Source organism: Trachurus japonicus, chromosome 5 (genome assembly GCF_045865225.1).
Source record: "Trachurus japonicus isolate A0001 chromosome 5, Traja_1.0".
Lineage (NCBI taxonomy): Eukaryota > Metazoa > Chordata > Actinopteri > Carangiformes > Carangidae > Trachurus > Trachurus japonicus.
In genome coordinates, this window is record NC_140911.1 from 30,296,024 (window position 1) to 30,311,961 (window position 15,938).

The 15,938-nt window shown below is 40.1% G+C and overlaps 2 protein-coding genes and 1 non-coding gene across 3 annotated transcripts; 1 reads left to right on the forward strand and 2 right to left on the reverse strand.

Moving 5' to 3' along the window:
• The first annotated feature begins 1,467 nt into the window (after positions 1 to 1,467).
• On the forward strand, positions 1,468 to 10,429 carry ninj1 (ninjurin 1). The gene is made up of 3 exons (XM_085777366.1): positions 1,468 to 1,708; positions 6,595 to 6,832; positions 9,925 to 10,429. Exons 1-3 carry the CDS (start codon positions 1,652 to 1,654, stop codon positions 10,065 to 10,067), a joined length of 438 nt encoding a protein of 145 aa, XP_085633492.1. The 5' UTR covers positions 1,468 to 1,651; the 3' UTR covers positions 10,068 to 10,429.
• Positions 10,430 to 11,647: 1,218 nt separating this feature from the next.
• On the reverse strand, positions 11,648 to 11,775 carry LOC146987893 (U6atac minor spliceosomal RNA). Its single transcript, XR_015035957.1, has one exon. It is a non-coding gene; the product is annotated as a U6atac minor spliceosomal RNA (small nuclear RNA).
• Positions 11,776 to 11,931: 156 nt separating this feature from the next.
• On the reverse strand, positions 11,932 to 15,495 carry card19 (caspase recruitment domain family, member 19). Its single transcript, XM_085777367.1, has 6 exons — positions 15,396 to 15,495; positions 14,784 to 14,923; positions 13,232 to 13,388; positions 13,032 to 13,094; positions 12,864 to 12,929; positions 11,932 to 12,767 (listed from the first exon to the last, which is right to left on the reverse strand). The coding sequence occupies exons 1-6, from the start codon at positions 15,400 to 15,402 to the stop codon at positions 12,658 to 12,660; spliced, it is 543 nt and encodes a 180-aa protein (XP_085633493.1). The 5' UTR covers positions 15,403 to 15,495; the 3' UTR covers positions 11,932 to 12,657.
• Positions 15,496 to 15,938: the final 443 nt, after the last annotated feature.

The following is a 15,938-nucleotide window of genomic DNA, read 5'->3' on the forward strand; positions in this document are numbered from 1 at the left end:
CAAATACCCTATACGCATTGTTAGCCTTGGCTAGCCTATATTAGTGTAGAGAGTGTGAGGCAAAAATGTGTAGGTTATTGCAACTACTAGGCTATAAAGTGTCCCAATATAGCTGATTTTTTTTGCTAAAAATGCTATATTTTTATCAAAATTATAAGACTTCATTAAACACTTCATAAAAATACAATTTTGCAGATTCTTAAATAGTTTGTTTTTTGTCTAGAACCCTTATTATGCAAAAATGAAATTCCGCATGCCACTGCACTTTTCGCTTGAACTTCCCTCCTGAGTCTCCTTCAAAGTTTCATCAACAACTTTCTGGTTACCAACAACTGATCAAATTAATAGTTTTCTGTCAAGAGGTGTTAGGGCAACAATTCAAAATCGTTTTTTGTGATTGGCTGGTAATATTTTAATTGCCAAAGGCCTCAGACCTTATATGTCCCATATTACCTGACTTACCTGAACGGAACGTTACTAGACAGAGTTGTTTTCGAGGTAAATTCATGCAAAACTGCTGATGTGCATTCCTGTTGGGGGCAGTTTTTCGGCACGCAGTCTCTGTTGACTGTTGAACTATCCCTTTAAACCCTCACATTATACTCTTGCTTAAGATTGGCAGGCCATGTGGACAGGGGCCCAGGCCAGGGGTCTCAAATGACTCTTGGCTTATGCACCAACTCTGTGATCTCCTAATCACAATTATATATTATATATATTTTGATGTTTCACCTTATGTAAAATTGCAGGGTTCCATTTGAAATTTCAAAATTCCATACCTTTTCATGTCTTCTCGGTTAAAAAAAAATTCCAATAATTTGTGACATTTGAGTAACTAGATGCGCAATCATGTAAAAAAATAAAATAAAATAATAATAATAATGCATAATCGTTTGTTTTCATTATTCTGAATTTGTATGCCATTATGAATTTGTATGCCATTATGTCACCAAATAATTTCCAGGAGATTGTAGCTAATACAAAATAATGAACACAAATAACTTCAGATAGGCTAAGACCAAACCCATATGAGTATTAAGGTAAATATATTTCCAATAGTTTCCATTTTCCATTCTTTTCCAGACCTGGAAATATATAAAATCAAATTCCACAGTTTTCCATACTTGTGTAGGAACCCTGAAATTGTTTCATGTAATTCTGACAAACTTGATGTTTAGTGGAGTGGAGGCTGCTGACTGGAGAGGTGAGACCGCTGAGCCTGTGTTACCCATAGGTGTTACCACGTCTGGACACGCGATGGCAGTAAAGAGTCGTGTTCCCTGAGCGCAGTCCGTCAACGAACAACTCCATCTACTATTTTACTAAGGAGAGAGGGTCATCTGTCAACCACCAGCCCTTCAGCTCAACGACGGTGTAATAATTATGAATAGAAAGTTAAAGTCATGAGTGACCGTGACCTGGTCGCACTTCCCCCTGCAGTCAGTCAGTCAGAGGAACAGCCCCCTCCTGTTACACAGAGGGGCGGTAATCTCGGGCTCTTCTCCCCTCTTGTCGTCACAGCAGCAGTTCGTATAAACAATGAGCTGCCTGGTACCCGCCGGCTGGACCTACCACTCTGCCACTGTGTGACTGTGAAGCGAAGTGAAGTGGGCTCTCCGTGTGGGAACGAACGAGGCGGTTTAATGATAAGATGGCTACAGAAGAGATGGAAATGAACGGTGATGCTGACCGGAACGGAGAAATGGAGGTAAGGGCGGCGCTGCTCCCCGGTACAAAGAACTGAATAGAAGTAATATGAAGCCTCTTATCGGACTGTCTGAGTCCCCACAGAGACAGGGACATCCCCGGTCAAAGTGAAACTGATATTCATATGAGATATTCGGCCACCGTGTTCTCTCTCCGTCTCTCCTCCCTGCCGACATCACTTCATCTTCATGTTGTTTGATGTTGGCAACCGCAAGCGCGCGAGCCTTTATTGGGCTAATTATTGTAAGAGGCTAGCTTCTAGGATTAGCCCCGGTGTTAGTAGTTAGACCCGCTCCGGACATGGCACGCATGTAGCCTAGAGTCTGGTGTGTTTATGTTGGACTTTGCCTCTGTTCCTTCCTCTGGTCGCTGTTGCGTGCGGGGGTTCAGTTTACATGTAATGACAGGCGATACACCGCCTGAGAGCAGTACACCGTGTGATCACTGCGCTGTGGAGGAATCCAGCTGGATCAGACCCCAGATCAGTCTGTCGGGGCACCAGACCACAAACTGAAAGTCTGAAGTTATGGGGCAGCACTCTGCCAGACCAGGCCCGGCCCATCCTGTCTAATATAGGCTATATCCTCTCTAACATGTCCTCTCTCTCTGACACTGCCATCTTTGTCTTTCATCATGAAAGTCTGAGTCAGTGCCCTTGGATCAGAACGTGTCTATAAGTGATAATATAAGATAAGATAAGATAAGATAAGATAAGATAAGATAAGATAAGATAAGATAAGACATAGTCTGAACCCAGGGTGGAAAATGACTGTGTTTCAGTAGCAGGCACAGAAAGATACGAGAAAAAAACAAAACAAAAAAACAAGCAGAAAAAGCTAATGAAAAAGAATAGGCTATGAATAGGCTAGCCTTTCAGGCAGATTTATGTCCAAATCTTCACTGGAAAATTGTCTCAATGATAAAGATTCTTAATGAGAAGTTCCATCTGTTTTAGAAAAGTTCAACAGTGTGAAAGTAAAACTGTCTCCATCTGTGACTCCCATTGACAAAGCAGTGCACTGTAATTACACTACAGTTCAGTTTCTTTGTTGTTTTTGGAAGTTTCAGTGGGAGATGCTCAGGGTCAGTTGTACAGTGCAGCAACTGACAAAGAATGCAACTTATTTTAGTGATGGACACATTTTTATTACACTATTTTTAGCCAGTCACAAAACACTAATGTGACAACATAAGATCAAAACGAGAGTGGTTAGACTTGTGCTCAGTTTAGGTAAGGCAATTTTATTTGTAGCCCATATAACAACAATTAGTCTCAAAGGGCTTTACATCCTCTGCACTTAATAGACCCTCACACCAACTGAGGAAAAACTCCCAAGAAAACTCTTTTAGTTCACACTGTGTTTTGCAAGTTAAAAAGCCTTTGGTTCACTGGCTCTACTGCCTTCTTAGCCAACCCATTGGCCCATCTGTTTTTTAACTAATGTGACAATTTACTGCTTTTGCACTCTTCTATGTGAGTCTAAATTAAATACAATATATATTTGATGGCAGTTTGAAGATATGGGACATTGTAGTTGTTTTTTCTCATTCAATTGACAAACAAAAATGTAATCAATTAATGAATGTATGTTTTTTTTTGTTTTTTTACATTATTACCAGTAATAACACAGGTAGTTTTAGGCTTTGCTTGCATAAGCTTCACTGTTAATAATAAATAATAATGCTCATAATAAAAAATAATATCCTCTACATGATATCAATCTTCACCTGTTTAAGAAGTCAATACTGATAATATACAAAATACAACAGGCAGTATTCAGTGAGTAGGCAGTGTTGACAGTTTCACTATTTCAGTTCATTCCTGGGAAGAACCATATCTTAAATGGGAAGAAGGTAGTGACAAATACTGGAAATAAAACTAACAATTGAAGAAGTGAGAGTGATGGCTGCAGTGATCTCTTTCACTCTAGTGGACCACGAGACCGTACTCTTCCTCTGTGGCACCGCAGGTTTAGTTTTCAGACGTGAAGAGAGAGGGGCGGAATGTGGAGCAGAACCTCAGCGTGTGGTGCTGCCAACTAGGGCACAAAGGTGGCCTTGTTGCACCACTGAACTTATTATGCTTAACATAATAAGCTTTAGGAGGGGGCTCTGTATTGATTCATTCTCGTGATCTGGTCTGCACCCCTGGAATGAACCATTTACAACACACCGACTTCATTTGCAAAACAAAGTACAAAGGAAATAAGTTCTTTCTCTGCCACGCCGCGCCACAAAAGGGAAGGAAATAACTTCCTTGACAGAAGAACCCTTTCCTGGACAGATCAGCTGCTCGGTTCCACACTGACTGCAACATGCAATTTAATCACTTGTTTAACTATTGTAAAGCGCATTGAGTCTGCCCTGTGCATGAAATGCGCTTTATAAATAAAATTGAATTGAATTGAATTGAATTTAACTCTCCACAGATACATATTCCATAATTTAATTTACTCAAGAAATAACATTGAGTAATAATGATATTATATCTAATGAATAATAATAGCAGTAATCAGTGTTATTATTGCCAGAGGTGTGTGCCCTCATACTGTATACTTTCTAGCAGTTACGCAAGTCTTCACTCACTTTTTCCAATGTATTCGGGTGGAGCTTTATAAAGCATGACCTCTACTTAAAACAAAAGTGGTGACACACTATTTTTAACCCTTGGGTTAAGACTAACTCTGTGACCTTCCTAGTGTGACAGGGTGTCCTCATTTTTGTCGCTGACCGATCATTTTCACTTCCATTAAAAAGTACCGTGATTATGTAAGTGTTGATGAAATTAAAGTGGCCAAAAATAAATATGAAAAATGGTCAGGAATTGAGTTTTCTAATGATGATTCAGGTAACATGATGACTGCTGACTTTTTACATCACACACTATTTAGCAATACCTGATTACTATGTTTTTGATATAAGATAAGATGTACTCTATTCAGGAGAACTCGTCTTAGACATGAAGTGCAAGGTGCATCACCAGTCAAAAGGATGCAGTTTAATGGCTCATTGTACTCTGAATGAAATGAAAGCATAGAACAAAGGTTATAAAAGTTATAAAAATAAATAATAAATGTAATGTATTCTATCCTGCCTTTAATTTAATTTAATTGTATTTTATTTATTTATTTTTGTCCCATTTTATTCTTATTTATTTATTTATTTATTTAATTAATTTACTCCATTAGTCTGATGTCTGATGTCACTGTCCATTTGCTTTTTTATTTTATTTTTTTGTCTGTTCGAGGGGATATGGCAGAAAATGTTTGTACATTTAATGTTGAGTTTGAAATACATTTGAAATTTCAATAAAATATTGTTAAAAAAAATAAATAAATGTAATGTATTCTAAACTTCTGACTCATCAAAGTAGCCACCTTTGGCAGATCTAACAGCTGAACACACTCGTGGCATCTTTCTACAATGGCAATCAAAAACTCTTACCAACTCTGTTGCAGAAGTTCCCATAAATGTGTGGTACCTGAAGGTTGCTTTGCTTTCACTCTAAAGTCCAATTCATCCCAAACCAACTCAATGGAGACTGTTCTGGCCACTCCATATTTTCAACCTTACCATCTTGTTCTTCTAGTTATAGCTTCTACATACTTGTGGTAGGATGAACCCCTGACTAACTAGGCTCAAACCAGAGGGTCCTGCATGGCGCTGCAGAGTGCTGTGGTTGGTAGCTGTTTTGGTTCCTTTCGCTCTGTATAAGTCACCGACCCTGGATCCAGCAACACAGCCCCAGACCATCCTCCATGTTTGACAGTTAAAGAGGAATTATGCAAGTCTGGTTGCTAACCCTCCGCCTGGCCATGTGCATTTGTTTACAGCGAAGCCGGCGAAAAACCAATACATGGAGCAGTAGGTAACGTTATATAACAAATACAAGGTTACGACGTGTGTGTTTGTGTAGTCTAAACTGTCATAAACAAAAGATTATGGGTTACAGTCAGAGTGCGTTTGTGTTGTGGTGACGTTCCAAGGTTGGTTTTCAGCCATGAGACACCAGGTGGAAGGCAGAGAGCCTCCATTCTCACTTGTGACAAGTCATGTAGTTAACTATCACAGTTACTTCGGAGCTTTTTGATTAGGGTAAAAATGTAGCATAGCCACGGGAGAAATCCTGAATAGTTTCTAGGAACCATCCTTTTGCCCGCTCGACAGCGTACAAAAATCCTGTATGATGAACCGAAGATTTCAAATTTTCATTCACCAGTCCATAACACCTTTGGTGGTGGCCCAGGCATGCCTCTTTTTGCCCCTCTCTTTTTTTTGTACATTATTTTACAGTTTTGCGTCACCTTTTTTTAAAGGGGACATATTATGGAAATATCACCTTTTGAAGGCTCTTTAACATATATTTGGGTGTTTGCCTTATTTTCTGGTCCCCAAAATGTGAGAACTGACTAAAAAATCTGTAATTTACAGGCCCCCTAGGTTGAAATCCATGTGGTTTTATGAGCTGTTCCCTCAGATGTCTTCCAGTGATGTAACTAGGATTAGAATTTGCAGAAGGGGTGGGGCAGCGCAAGAAAATGCAGAAAATAAAACTTGAGAGGAGTCGTCTAGAATTGTCCGTGCCAATTTGACAACACTGCTTTCATAAAGGGACTGCAGTGGCTGATTTTCATCTGTTCCCATCACTTTAAAAGCATTTTTTGTAATGTTCAATAATCTGACCTTATTCTGAACAGTCAGAGATCCAAACCAAACAGCCATACCATATCCGATGATAGCACCAGTCCTGAAAGGCAGCTTAATGTTAATAACTTCTGCTATAATAAAAACAGAGTGGAGACAAATCTCAAATCCTCACTGAAAATAGATGACTATGCCACACAGTCAGGTGTTAGACCACTTGTGTTTGTCTGTGTTTGCATTCAGGTACCACTGCGGGGCCGGTTTAGGAGGCCGCAGGGCCCCATGAACATGAACCACTACGCCAATAAGAAGAGCGCAGCAGAAAGCATGCTGGACGTGGCTCTGCTGATGGCCAACGCCTCCCAGCTGAAGGCCGTGCTGCAGCAGGGACCAAACTTCACCTTCTACACGCCCCTCATCACTTTAATCAGCATCTCTCTCATCCTGCAGATTCTGGTGGGAATCATGCTCATCTTCATAGGTATGTCTGGACATCATGATGGGAATAATGGCGTTACTAACAGTGCTACTTTGTTCAGTAACGAGTAATCAAAAAAGTTTCTGTTTCTCTTGTTATAATGCTGTTTTACTGTTAATGACAATAAAATGTGCCGTTACTCCCCTTAAGAAGTCCCGTCAGAAAATAATATAGTTAAAGTGTATATTATATACCGTAAACATTTCGTTTCAGTCCAACAACTAGTCGGAAAAAAACAGTTTATCTGGAACTAACCAACTCACTCAGTACAGAGTGTTCCAGGGCTGATGTCAAAACCAGAAGTTTAGCATTGTGCTGGGCTAGTTCCAAGAAGAGAAAGTGAAAGAGATTTCTGCATTGCGTTTTGGCTGATGTCAGAAAATCCGCTCTGTGGCTAACACATGTTTATTATACTAACAACCTTTTATACCGTATTTGAAGCTGAAATGTGATCGGCAGATGTAAAAAGCTAACGTTAGGCTTTAACGGACTACTACACGGTTGCATGACTTTTGACGTCACCACCAGCTTTCCAGTGGTTTCGGCTGCTTTATTTTAAAAACATTATCTAATGGGGAAATAAGACTGTTTTTACTTGGTAAAGGCCCATAAATAATATAAAATAAGACTCTCTGGCCTGTTCGGGGGCGATGATGTTCAATGTCCCCCACAGGGTTTGTAGTCGTATTGAGCGTAAAAGCTTCACAAGTAGGGTATTTACTGACATGTTTTAGGTCATGGAACAACACCTGTAACTTTTTGTTAACCACAGACCATAGACCTGTGGTATAAAATCCCCTTCAAAACACGTACTGACTTTTAGACGAGAGAATAGGAAGTGATAAAAGCGCAGATTTTTACCTACAGACTATATTCCTCTGCACAGACAGGCTGTCGTGGAGCCTGCCTGAGCAGAGGAATAACTAATTACTTTTCAAAAGTAACATGGCCAAAACTGCTTGTATTCAATCAGGCATGAAAAGCTACATAGAGTTCACAGGATTTATAGAAAGTGTTGTTTATTTAGGCCAAATCACACATCTCTCACTTTACAGTCTGACAGAGTGAATATACACTACTAACAAAAAGTTAGGGATATTTGACAAGAATATCCCTATAAAAGTAGAAGGATGTAATGGTCATTTCTTTATCTCAAACAAAAGCTAACAACAGTGGTGGCTATAGCACAACAAAAATCTCAATGTCTAAATAACTTGATCAATTTGATCAAAGTGTTTGCTTGGTCTCATGATGTCAAAATGTGAACATGGTGGAGAGGGAGAGAGAAGAGGACTGTATACAAATTGAGTGACCACTTGACCACTAAATCAGACGGTGCTGGTGATGTTTGTGGTTAATCACCTTGTTAGAGAACAGCATGTTATTCAATGAGTACTGAAACACTGAACAATTGGACATGTGCATTCAAAAGTTTAGAGAAGGTTAAAGGGGAATTGCCGTTTTTTTACAATCTGGGCCTTATTTCTAACATAAACGCTAGTGCTATTCCCCTCTGAGTCCGGTTAGCTGTTATCAACATCCAGGGTCTGTAGGTTGACCCACTAACCTCTGACCTGGATTAGGTCATCTCCGAGCGCTGCCCGGCTCATTCTGATAATAATCATTCCGCTTTGGCATTCAGGTCCATTTTTAGCGCAACTAGCAAGAGCTTTAGTGAGTCCAGGTTGCAGAGAGGAAGCCTGTGGAAGCTGAACTTTGTTCAGCTGCTCATTTTGTTCTGACAAGACAGAAACATGCAGAAATGGACCGTAGCATTAGCGGTAGCAACAAGCTGCGGTGTGCGGCGCTCAGAGATGACATCATCCAGGTTAGAGGTTAGTAGGTCAACCTACAGACCCCGGATGAAATAACATGCCACCACTGGCTCGGAGGGGAATAGCACTAACATATCATAACAAAATATTGGTGAAATGAACGAGTTTCACGGCAGATAATGTGTTATTTAGTGGCTGCATTGCGCTGCCCTGTAGACTCCATTATACGGATATACGCGGCATCAGCTGGATCTAATTTTGTCAGAACGACTTGTAATGACACCAAAGTTATCTGGATGAGTAAATTATCATATGCTAGAAAAAAGGTCCAGATTGTAAAAAATAGCAATTCCCCTTAAAGGTGTAAAGAAAAGAAAATTGAATTTGAGCCCACTCTGGGTCATAAAATTAGTGTAATAACTCATCTTTCAGACGATGTAGGCCAAACTTTGTGCAAAATTCTATTTTTGAGTAAATCCGGGATGAAAGTGTGGTATTTTTCTTTCACATTGGTTAATGCAGGCGCACGGATTATACATCAGCCTGCGCACGATTCATCAGCCACTGATATTGGATCCGTCGTCCGTCATTCAAACGTCTGAGACACGCACACACACACTGAGCTCGGCCTTGCCCAAAGCTTTGAATATCCCGCCCGCTTGATAACGACCAATCAAATTTGTTTTCCTTACTCGGGTAAACTCGTGTTGCAGCTCGTGACAACTTGGTGCGACAAACAGGAAAAACTGCCATTTCTGTACACCTTTAAGTTCACATGTAAAGGTTATAGTGCATTTTAGGTGCATTCTGAAATTTAATCCTAAAGCCCAACATCCCTAACTTTTTGTGAGTAGTGTAATTTGTACAGTTTGACTCTTCATTGCCATGATAAGCAGCCACAAGGATGCGACTTTAGAGGGCCACAACAGGAAGAAGCGCCTGCCAAGTTAATTCTGCTTACAGCTGTTTCCAATCGAAAACAGCTCTCTTCACTCTTAGAAACGACATAATGTCAGAGGAGATTTACCAGTTCCAAGAGGGTGTGTAGAAATACAGACATTCATTCTGAATGCAAAGTCTCACACAGGTGAATCTCTCAGGCCAGTGAAGTGTGAAATGTGTCTAACGGAGGAAGAAGCTAATTATTCCCCTGAGGCTAGTGCTGTCAGAGTCTGTTAATTTCTTCACCCATGATTACTTCACTGCAGATCTGACAGGAATCTCTGTGCTGCCCCCTTCTGGCTGAAAGGCGGGAGGAAGCTGTTTGTGCTGTCCAAGCAAAAAGCTCTGTAACGTTTTGTCATCTCTGTGTGTCACCAGTTAAGTGGAACCTGAATGACGAAAGCACGCACTACAAGCTGAACATCATGGAAAACACAGCCACGGCCTGTGTGTTTGTAATAGTGGTCATCAACGTCTTCATCACTGCCTTCGGCGTCCAGCAGCCTATCCCAAAGTCTTAACCACCTTTCAAACTGACCTTGGCTCAGCAAGACTGCCCGTCAGCTGAGTGAAGATGGACCTCCGTGTTTATATATATATATACAAAACTGTCAGGATATTTATTCACCAGATTGAATCGCATGCAAGTGGCCTTTGCTGTTCTGTAAGTCGATCTCACAAGCTTGACCCAGTGTACCCCGCTGATCAAGTTACATTGTCTGATGTCTGTGTGTGTGTGTGTTAAAGGCGTTCCTCTCTTTACAAACTATGACTTTGGACAAATGTGTGGTCAGTTTTCATTTGATGTGGTGCAACTCTCCCCTTTGTTACCTCTTATCATACTCAGGTTACCGATGCAAATAAATCATTGCCTTCACTTAGAGACAAACATATCGGGAGCAATACACTGTGTCTTAGTCACAACCACTGTGAATGTTTCCTGGAGTTAAAAATGTCAACCAAATATAGTGTTGTTTGAAAGTTGAAATTTGTCAGAATAAGCCCAGTGTATATGTGTACTGAAAAGAAGAAAATCTAACTATCACCACAGCATAATCCAAACGAAAGTTTTAAATGCAACAGGAGCCATCTTGGCTCCGATGCTGATCAAGGTATTACCAAACAGCTCCATTATGGAGCAAATAAACTGTTTTACAGCATTTTAAACCTCATCCAATGAAGTGGACCTTACATGCTTGGTTTTTTTTTTAAAGTTCTATGCAACATTTAGTAATGTATTGTTTAAACCAATTTACATGTATTCTATACTATATATACTTTATTCATTAGTGTCTGTGTGTGTTATTGTTATTGTTGAATCACTTTTTTTAAAGGACCAAAAACTTTTACTTTGCTTTTCTGAAATTGTCTTCTTTTATGCACTGTCAGTACTATTTTGAATAAAAATTTATAAATAAACAAGAGTGAGACGATGTGGTGAATTTCTGGTGTTATTATCATGCATAGTTTTTATTGTACAAAGACATAAGTCAGTCATACAAATAAGAAGGCATTTTTGCATGACAAAATACACAGTGTGACTGTTAGGCACTGATCAACATCATTGACATCACTTTAGAATGAAATTACAAAGTGTTACAGATACAAGCTGCATCAAGTATGTTAGGTGCTTCTGACATCACAGTCTGAAATCCATCACAGACAGAAAGCAGGCTTTAACAGCTAGAATAATTGCCTGAGTAATAGCATCAAATGTCATAGGTCTGCCATTTGGGGGGGCAATTAATTTACTGTCAGACTTTGTATTTGAAATAGACTCATCACAAACAAACTGCACAAAAGGCACATTAAAAACAAACAAAAAAATATCCACAGTATTGGACGTGTTATCTGTCAATAATCAAGGCTGGAATTAATCTTTTTTACTATTTCTGGCAGGTACATAAATGCAGCAATCCCCCGTGAACCTTTTTAGAGAACCTCTTCCTGCTCTGACTTGGGAGGGGCAGACAGCTCAGTCGTACTTCCTGTTGTGAGGTCTATGTGTGAAGCCGCGGGTGGCGACATGAGTTAATGAGCAGTTACTACGTGTCGTTTGTTCACGTCCTCGTTCTTTGACAAACGTTGAGGTTTAATCCGTGAAAAAACTTGGTTAGAGATGCCACGAAGTAAGTGGCAGTGCCTTAACCGTATATGTGTTGCAGGCCACGAGGGCCAATTCCATCCTTGTCAAGGGGAGTGCTAACCTTCTCTCCTTTCATACAACACGTCATATCCACGGGCAGCGGGACTGACATATAGGAGCAACAACCCAAGCCCGTTTCACTTACGGTGCAGTTCCGGTTTTAGTACTTCATATATAATTCTGACATGTTTCCTTTAAATCCAATCGATCTATGTTCGTGCTTTCTTGTTCCAACTCTCAGATGTGTGTTTATTTTAGTTTCTTTTGGGCTACATTCTACCCATAATGCACTGTGGTGGTACAGCGGGACATCATTGGTTGCCGTAGTCACGTGATTGCTATGCTGACGACGAATTCGACACAAACATCGTCAAACAGCCGCTGTCCCGTGTTATTTCTGTCTAGTCCAGGGGACTAATCTGTTATTGAGACTAAATATGAACAGCAGAGCTCCGGGGAGCTTTTCTATAACCAACATAGAGCAGACTAGGTTTGGTGCTGCAGCTCCTCTTCTGACCGCAAGATGGCAGCCATGTCCTGGTCTGACCAGAGGGTGAAGGTGGACACTGTAGTGTAGTTCTATCAATATTCTTGATATAAGAGTTGGTGGGGCAGATGAAGCAGAATGATTCTCCATAAACCAAATCAATGAATATATAGTTCAGTGAACCGTAAAAAAAAAAAAAGGCCTACTACAGACTACTTTACATCTTTACAATTGACACTTGGACTGCTTTGTTTAGCTCTCCTGAAGGCGAGTGCATTTATCCCTTTAACCTATTTAAATAGACATAGCTAAACATGAAAAGAAAGAGGGGCAAAGTGCCAAATGTAACAAAATCATTTATAAAACTGTGTACAAAATTAGTAGTGAATCCTTGAGACGATAGTGTGCTTTGGTATAAATAGTCATCTACAGATCAGGACTGTTGAGGCACGTGGGATGGGTATGAAGGTATCACCTGTTATTTCATGAGGCTTTCTTCAGTGTACCAGATAAGAACCTCATGAGCTTTTTTCTTCAGACCCAGAGCGGCCGTCCCGAGGGCCCGGCTGCCTCCCGTCACTTTATCTTCTACAGAATAAGACACTTTCTTAGTAACACAAACTGACAGCTTGAAGTCCAATTGGTAATATCTACAACTGCCAGGTTAGGTAATGTTAGACTTACCACTGTAGTAATAGAGTAGGGCCATTCCCACAGCCAAGCCGAAACAACCCAGAAAGAAGAGGGGACCTGGGAAGAGGTAAACACAGGTAGGTAGTTCATCATCTGCTGTACTTGTTAAATAACCCACAGGCTCTCCTTCTGGCTGTCATGTTGACAGCTTTAGCTTACCTCTGTCATTCAGGACATAGCGTTGTTGGTAGACATGTGGATGTGCAAATGGATCCAAGGTATCTGGAAGCAGAACAGCTTAGTTTCAGTGTACAAAGAAAAAGTTGACCACACTAGAATACACAACTTATAACGTCAGATCAATTCTACAATAACTAGATAATACTGAGATCACACATGATAGGAAAAAGAAGACGAACCTCTCAGGCGGAGCCGAGTGGGTAAGCTGTAGTACACCTCCTCTACATGCAGGTGGAGAGCCCTGTAAAACTCTCTGCACGCCTCCTCGCCTTTGCCCTGCAGGTTTGTCAGGAGCTCACCCACTCGGACACTAGTGGGCACATCCAAGTTTCGGAACTGGATAACAATAAGAGTGATTATAAGGTTAGAAGGTTATTTTTTATCTCTAAAGGGAGTTATTCTTTAGGGTGCTCACTGACACGAGAGCTTGTATCAAGGTGCTCTGGGTGGATATCCCTGCTTAGAGCAAAACATTTAGACTGTAAATCTTTGAAGTATATTTACACTTAGTGCTGTTTTGTAATTAGCACATCTGAGACATAATTTATTTGATACAGCTCTTAAACCATCAACTGTTCAGGAAACGCTGATCGTAATCTACCAAGCCTGTAAGAATAATGAGAATCATTTTACACGTATTAGGACAACTGAGTAGCCTATATTTAGGATACAGTAAGTTCACTCTTGAATATTCTATATCCTGTTGAGTGAACCTGAAGAAGTCAGATGCAAAACTCATCGTTCGCTCAATAATCTTAAGTTGTCAGAGTGCTGTCGGTGGTTAATTATGTTTCTGACCTAGATGTTCCTGTGACCAACCAGCACCTGATTCTTATTTTGGCTGTGCCTGCTTTGTTAACACTCATTATGTTTAAATAAATATTCAGTTTCAGGAGGAAGTGATGCATATCTTACACCACTGCACGGATGTCACAGTTATACATGTGAAAATTCTGTAAAACCGATGATGACTTTATGAATCATGATTCTCAAGTATGTAATAAATTACAATAACATGGAAAAGTTCAGTTATTTCAAGAGTTCAATTCAAAAAGTTAAACTAATACATGATATACTGTAGATCCATGACACACAGACTGAAATATTCCATGTCAGTAATGATTATGGCTTACATTTAATGAAAACCCAAATTCAGTATCTCAAAAAATTAGAATATTACATTAGACCAATTTAAAAAATGAAGAATTGTTGGTCTTCTGGAAAGTATGTCCATACACAGTATATCCACTCAATACTTGGTTGGGGCGGCATAAAGGCAAACAGCCCATGGCACTGTTAAGTGGGTTATGGAGAAGCCCAGGTTGCCTCGATAGTGGCCTTCAGCTCGTTTGCATTTTTTCATTAAATGTAAGCCATAATCATTACAATTAAACGAAATAAACAAATTGAATATTTCAGTATGTGTGTAATAGATCTATATCATACGTTTCACTTTTTGAATTGAACTACTGGTATGAACTCTTCCATGATATTGTAATTTATTGAGATGCACCTGTACAGCCAGTGTTCAGTGTGGCTCACAATTCATCACTCCAAAAAAAACCTAGCCTACATTTACAGTGGTCACTCTGTGCTGTTTTGTATACTAAACATTTATTCCTTTCATGGCACTACAGTGGACTGTGTGGACGCCTTTACTGTGGAGCATCTTTTCTATGTGACTCTGGACCTCTGCTAACACCAGTAGGTCCAGTGTGCAGGAGGACTTACTCTGGTGGCCTCCTTGTCCGTGAGGACCTGCGGGTAGATTCTGTTGAGCTGCAGGATGAGTTTGTCCAACAGCTCGGTGTCCAGTCTGCGCTCAGCTCTGAGGAAGGCGCTGTCTTCCAGCAGCTGCTCGTGGAAACTGTCTGTCCGTGACACCAGAGAGACAAACCAACTCACTACAAGGCAACTTCACTACTACGACTTCATTAAGACCCCCAATTCATGTTTTTGATACCGGGTTTACAGCGTTTACTCTTGAACAGTGTTTGCATGTGAACTGACTATGTGGCGACGGTTTGGTCGCGCGACGACAAAACACTGAATGGTTATGAACTTTTATGTTGACAGTGTTATTGTGAAGTGAAAAGCAACAATGTCTCCTGTCAAACATTATTAAAAAAAAAAAAAAAAAAACTTTTCAGAAACGTCAACGGGACTGGGACTGGGAGACGTTACATTGACACCAGTAAAGCGAGACGAGGTTTCATGTCGTCGGTGCTGTGCTGCTGTTGGTGTTTCTGACCCAGTGAGAAGACATGACAGAGAGACAGAAGAATATATGTGCAAAAACACTTATTAGTTCTCTTTTGAGTTAGTTTAATCAAAGACACGAACCTCCCATTGTAGCGTCTCCTCTGTCCTTTGTTTGGACACGCCCTCTTACGTCACCTTACGTCGACGTCTTCCACGGAGAGAAAAAAAAACTCTCCCTTTTTTCACCGGAAAGAGGAATGGGTGTAGCAAAATAAAGCTGAGCACTACAGTGGGTTGTTTTTCTAGTTTTTACGGTTTTATACTAACTTTTCAACTTTTATTCTATTTTCTACGATGTCCTGTAGTTAAATTTTTTGTTGGATCGAACCTTGTTTTTAATAAGGACTACAGTTATTATAGTAAATCTCATTACAATGTTCATATTCATCGTCCTGCTATCCAGTACCTCATAGTTTCCAGTTATTTTGGACTTGAAATGTGTGCATTACCTTACGTGACCACTTCTTAACTTAATGTATAGGCTACCATATTGTTACATATGTGGTCTTCATCATTATCCGTTTATTATACCAATCATTATCAATTAATACTTTTATATGACTGTGTGTTGCCTGGTATTTAACCACTTCGTGTGTAAATTTACTCAAAGAAAATATACACAGG

Coding starts and splice junctions, on each gene's coding strand:
- ninj1 (XM_085777366.1), top strand. CDS start 1,652: ATGGCTACAGAAGAGATGGAAATGAACGGTGATGCTGACCGGAACGGA. Junction 1,709..6,594: donor ACCGGAACGGAGAAATGGAG/GTAAGGGCGGCG, acceptor GTTTGCATTCAG/GTACCACTGCGGGGCCGGTT. Junction 6,833..9,924: donor AATCATGCTCATCTTCATAG/GTATGTCTGGAC, acceptor GTGTGTCACCAG/TTAAGTGGAACCTGAATGAC.
- card19 (XM_085777367.1), bottom strand. Junction 13,095..13,231: donor CACTCGGCTCCGCCTGAGAG/GTTCGTCTTCTT, acceptor TTCTGCTTCCAG/ATACCTTGGATCCATTTGCA. Junction 12,768..12,863: donor CCTACTCTATTACTACAGTG/GTAAGTCTAACA, acceptor CTTATTCTGTAG/AAGATAAAGTGACGGGAGGC.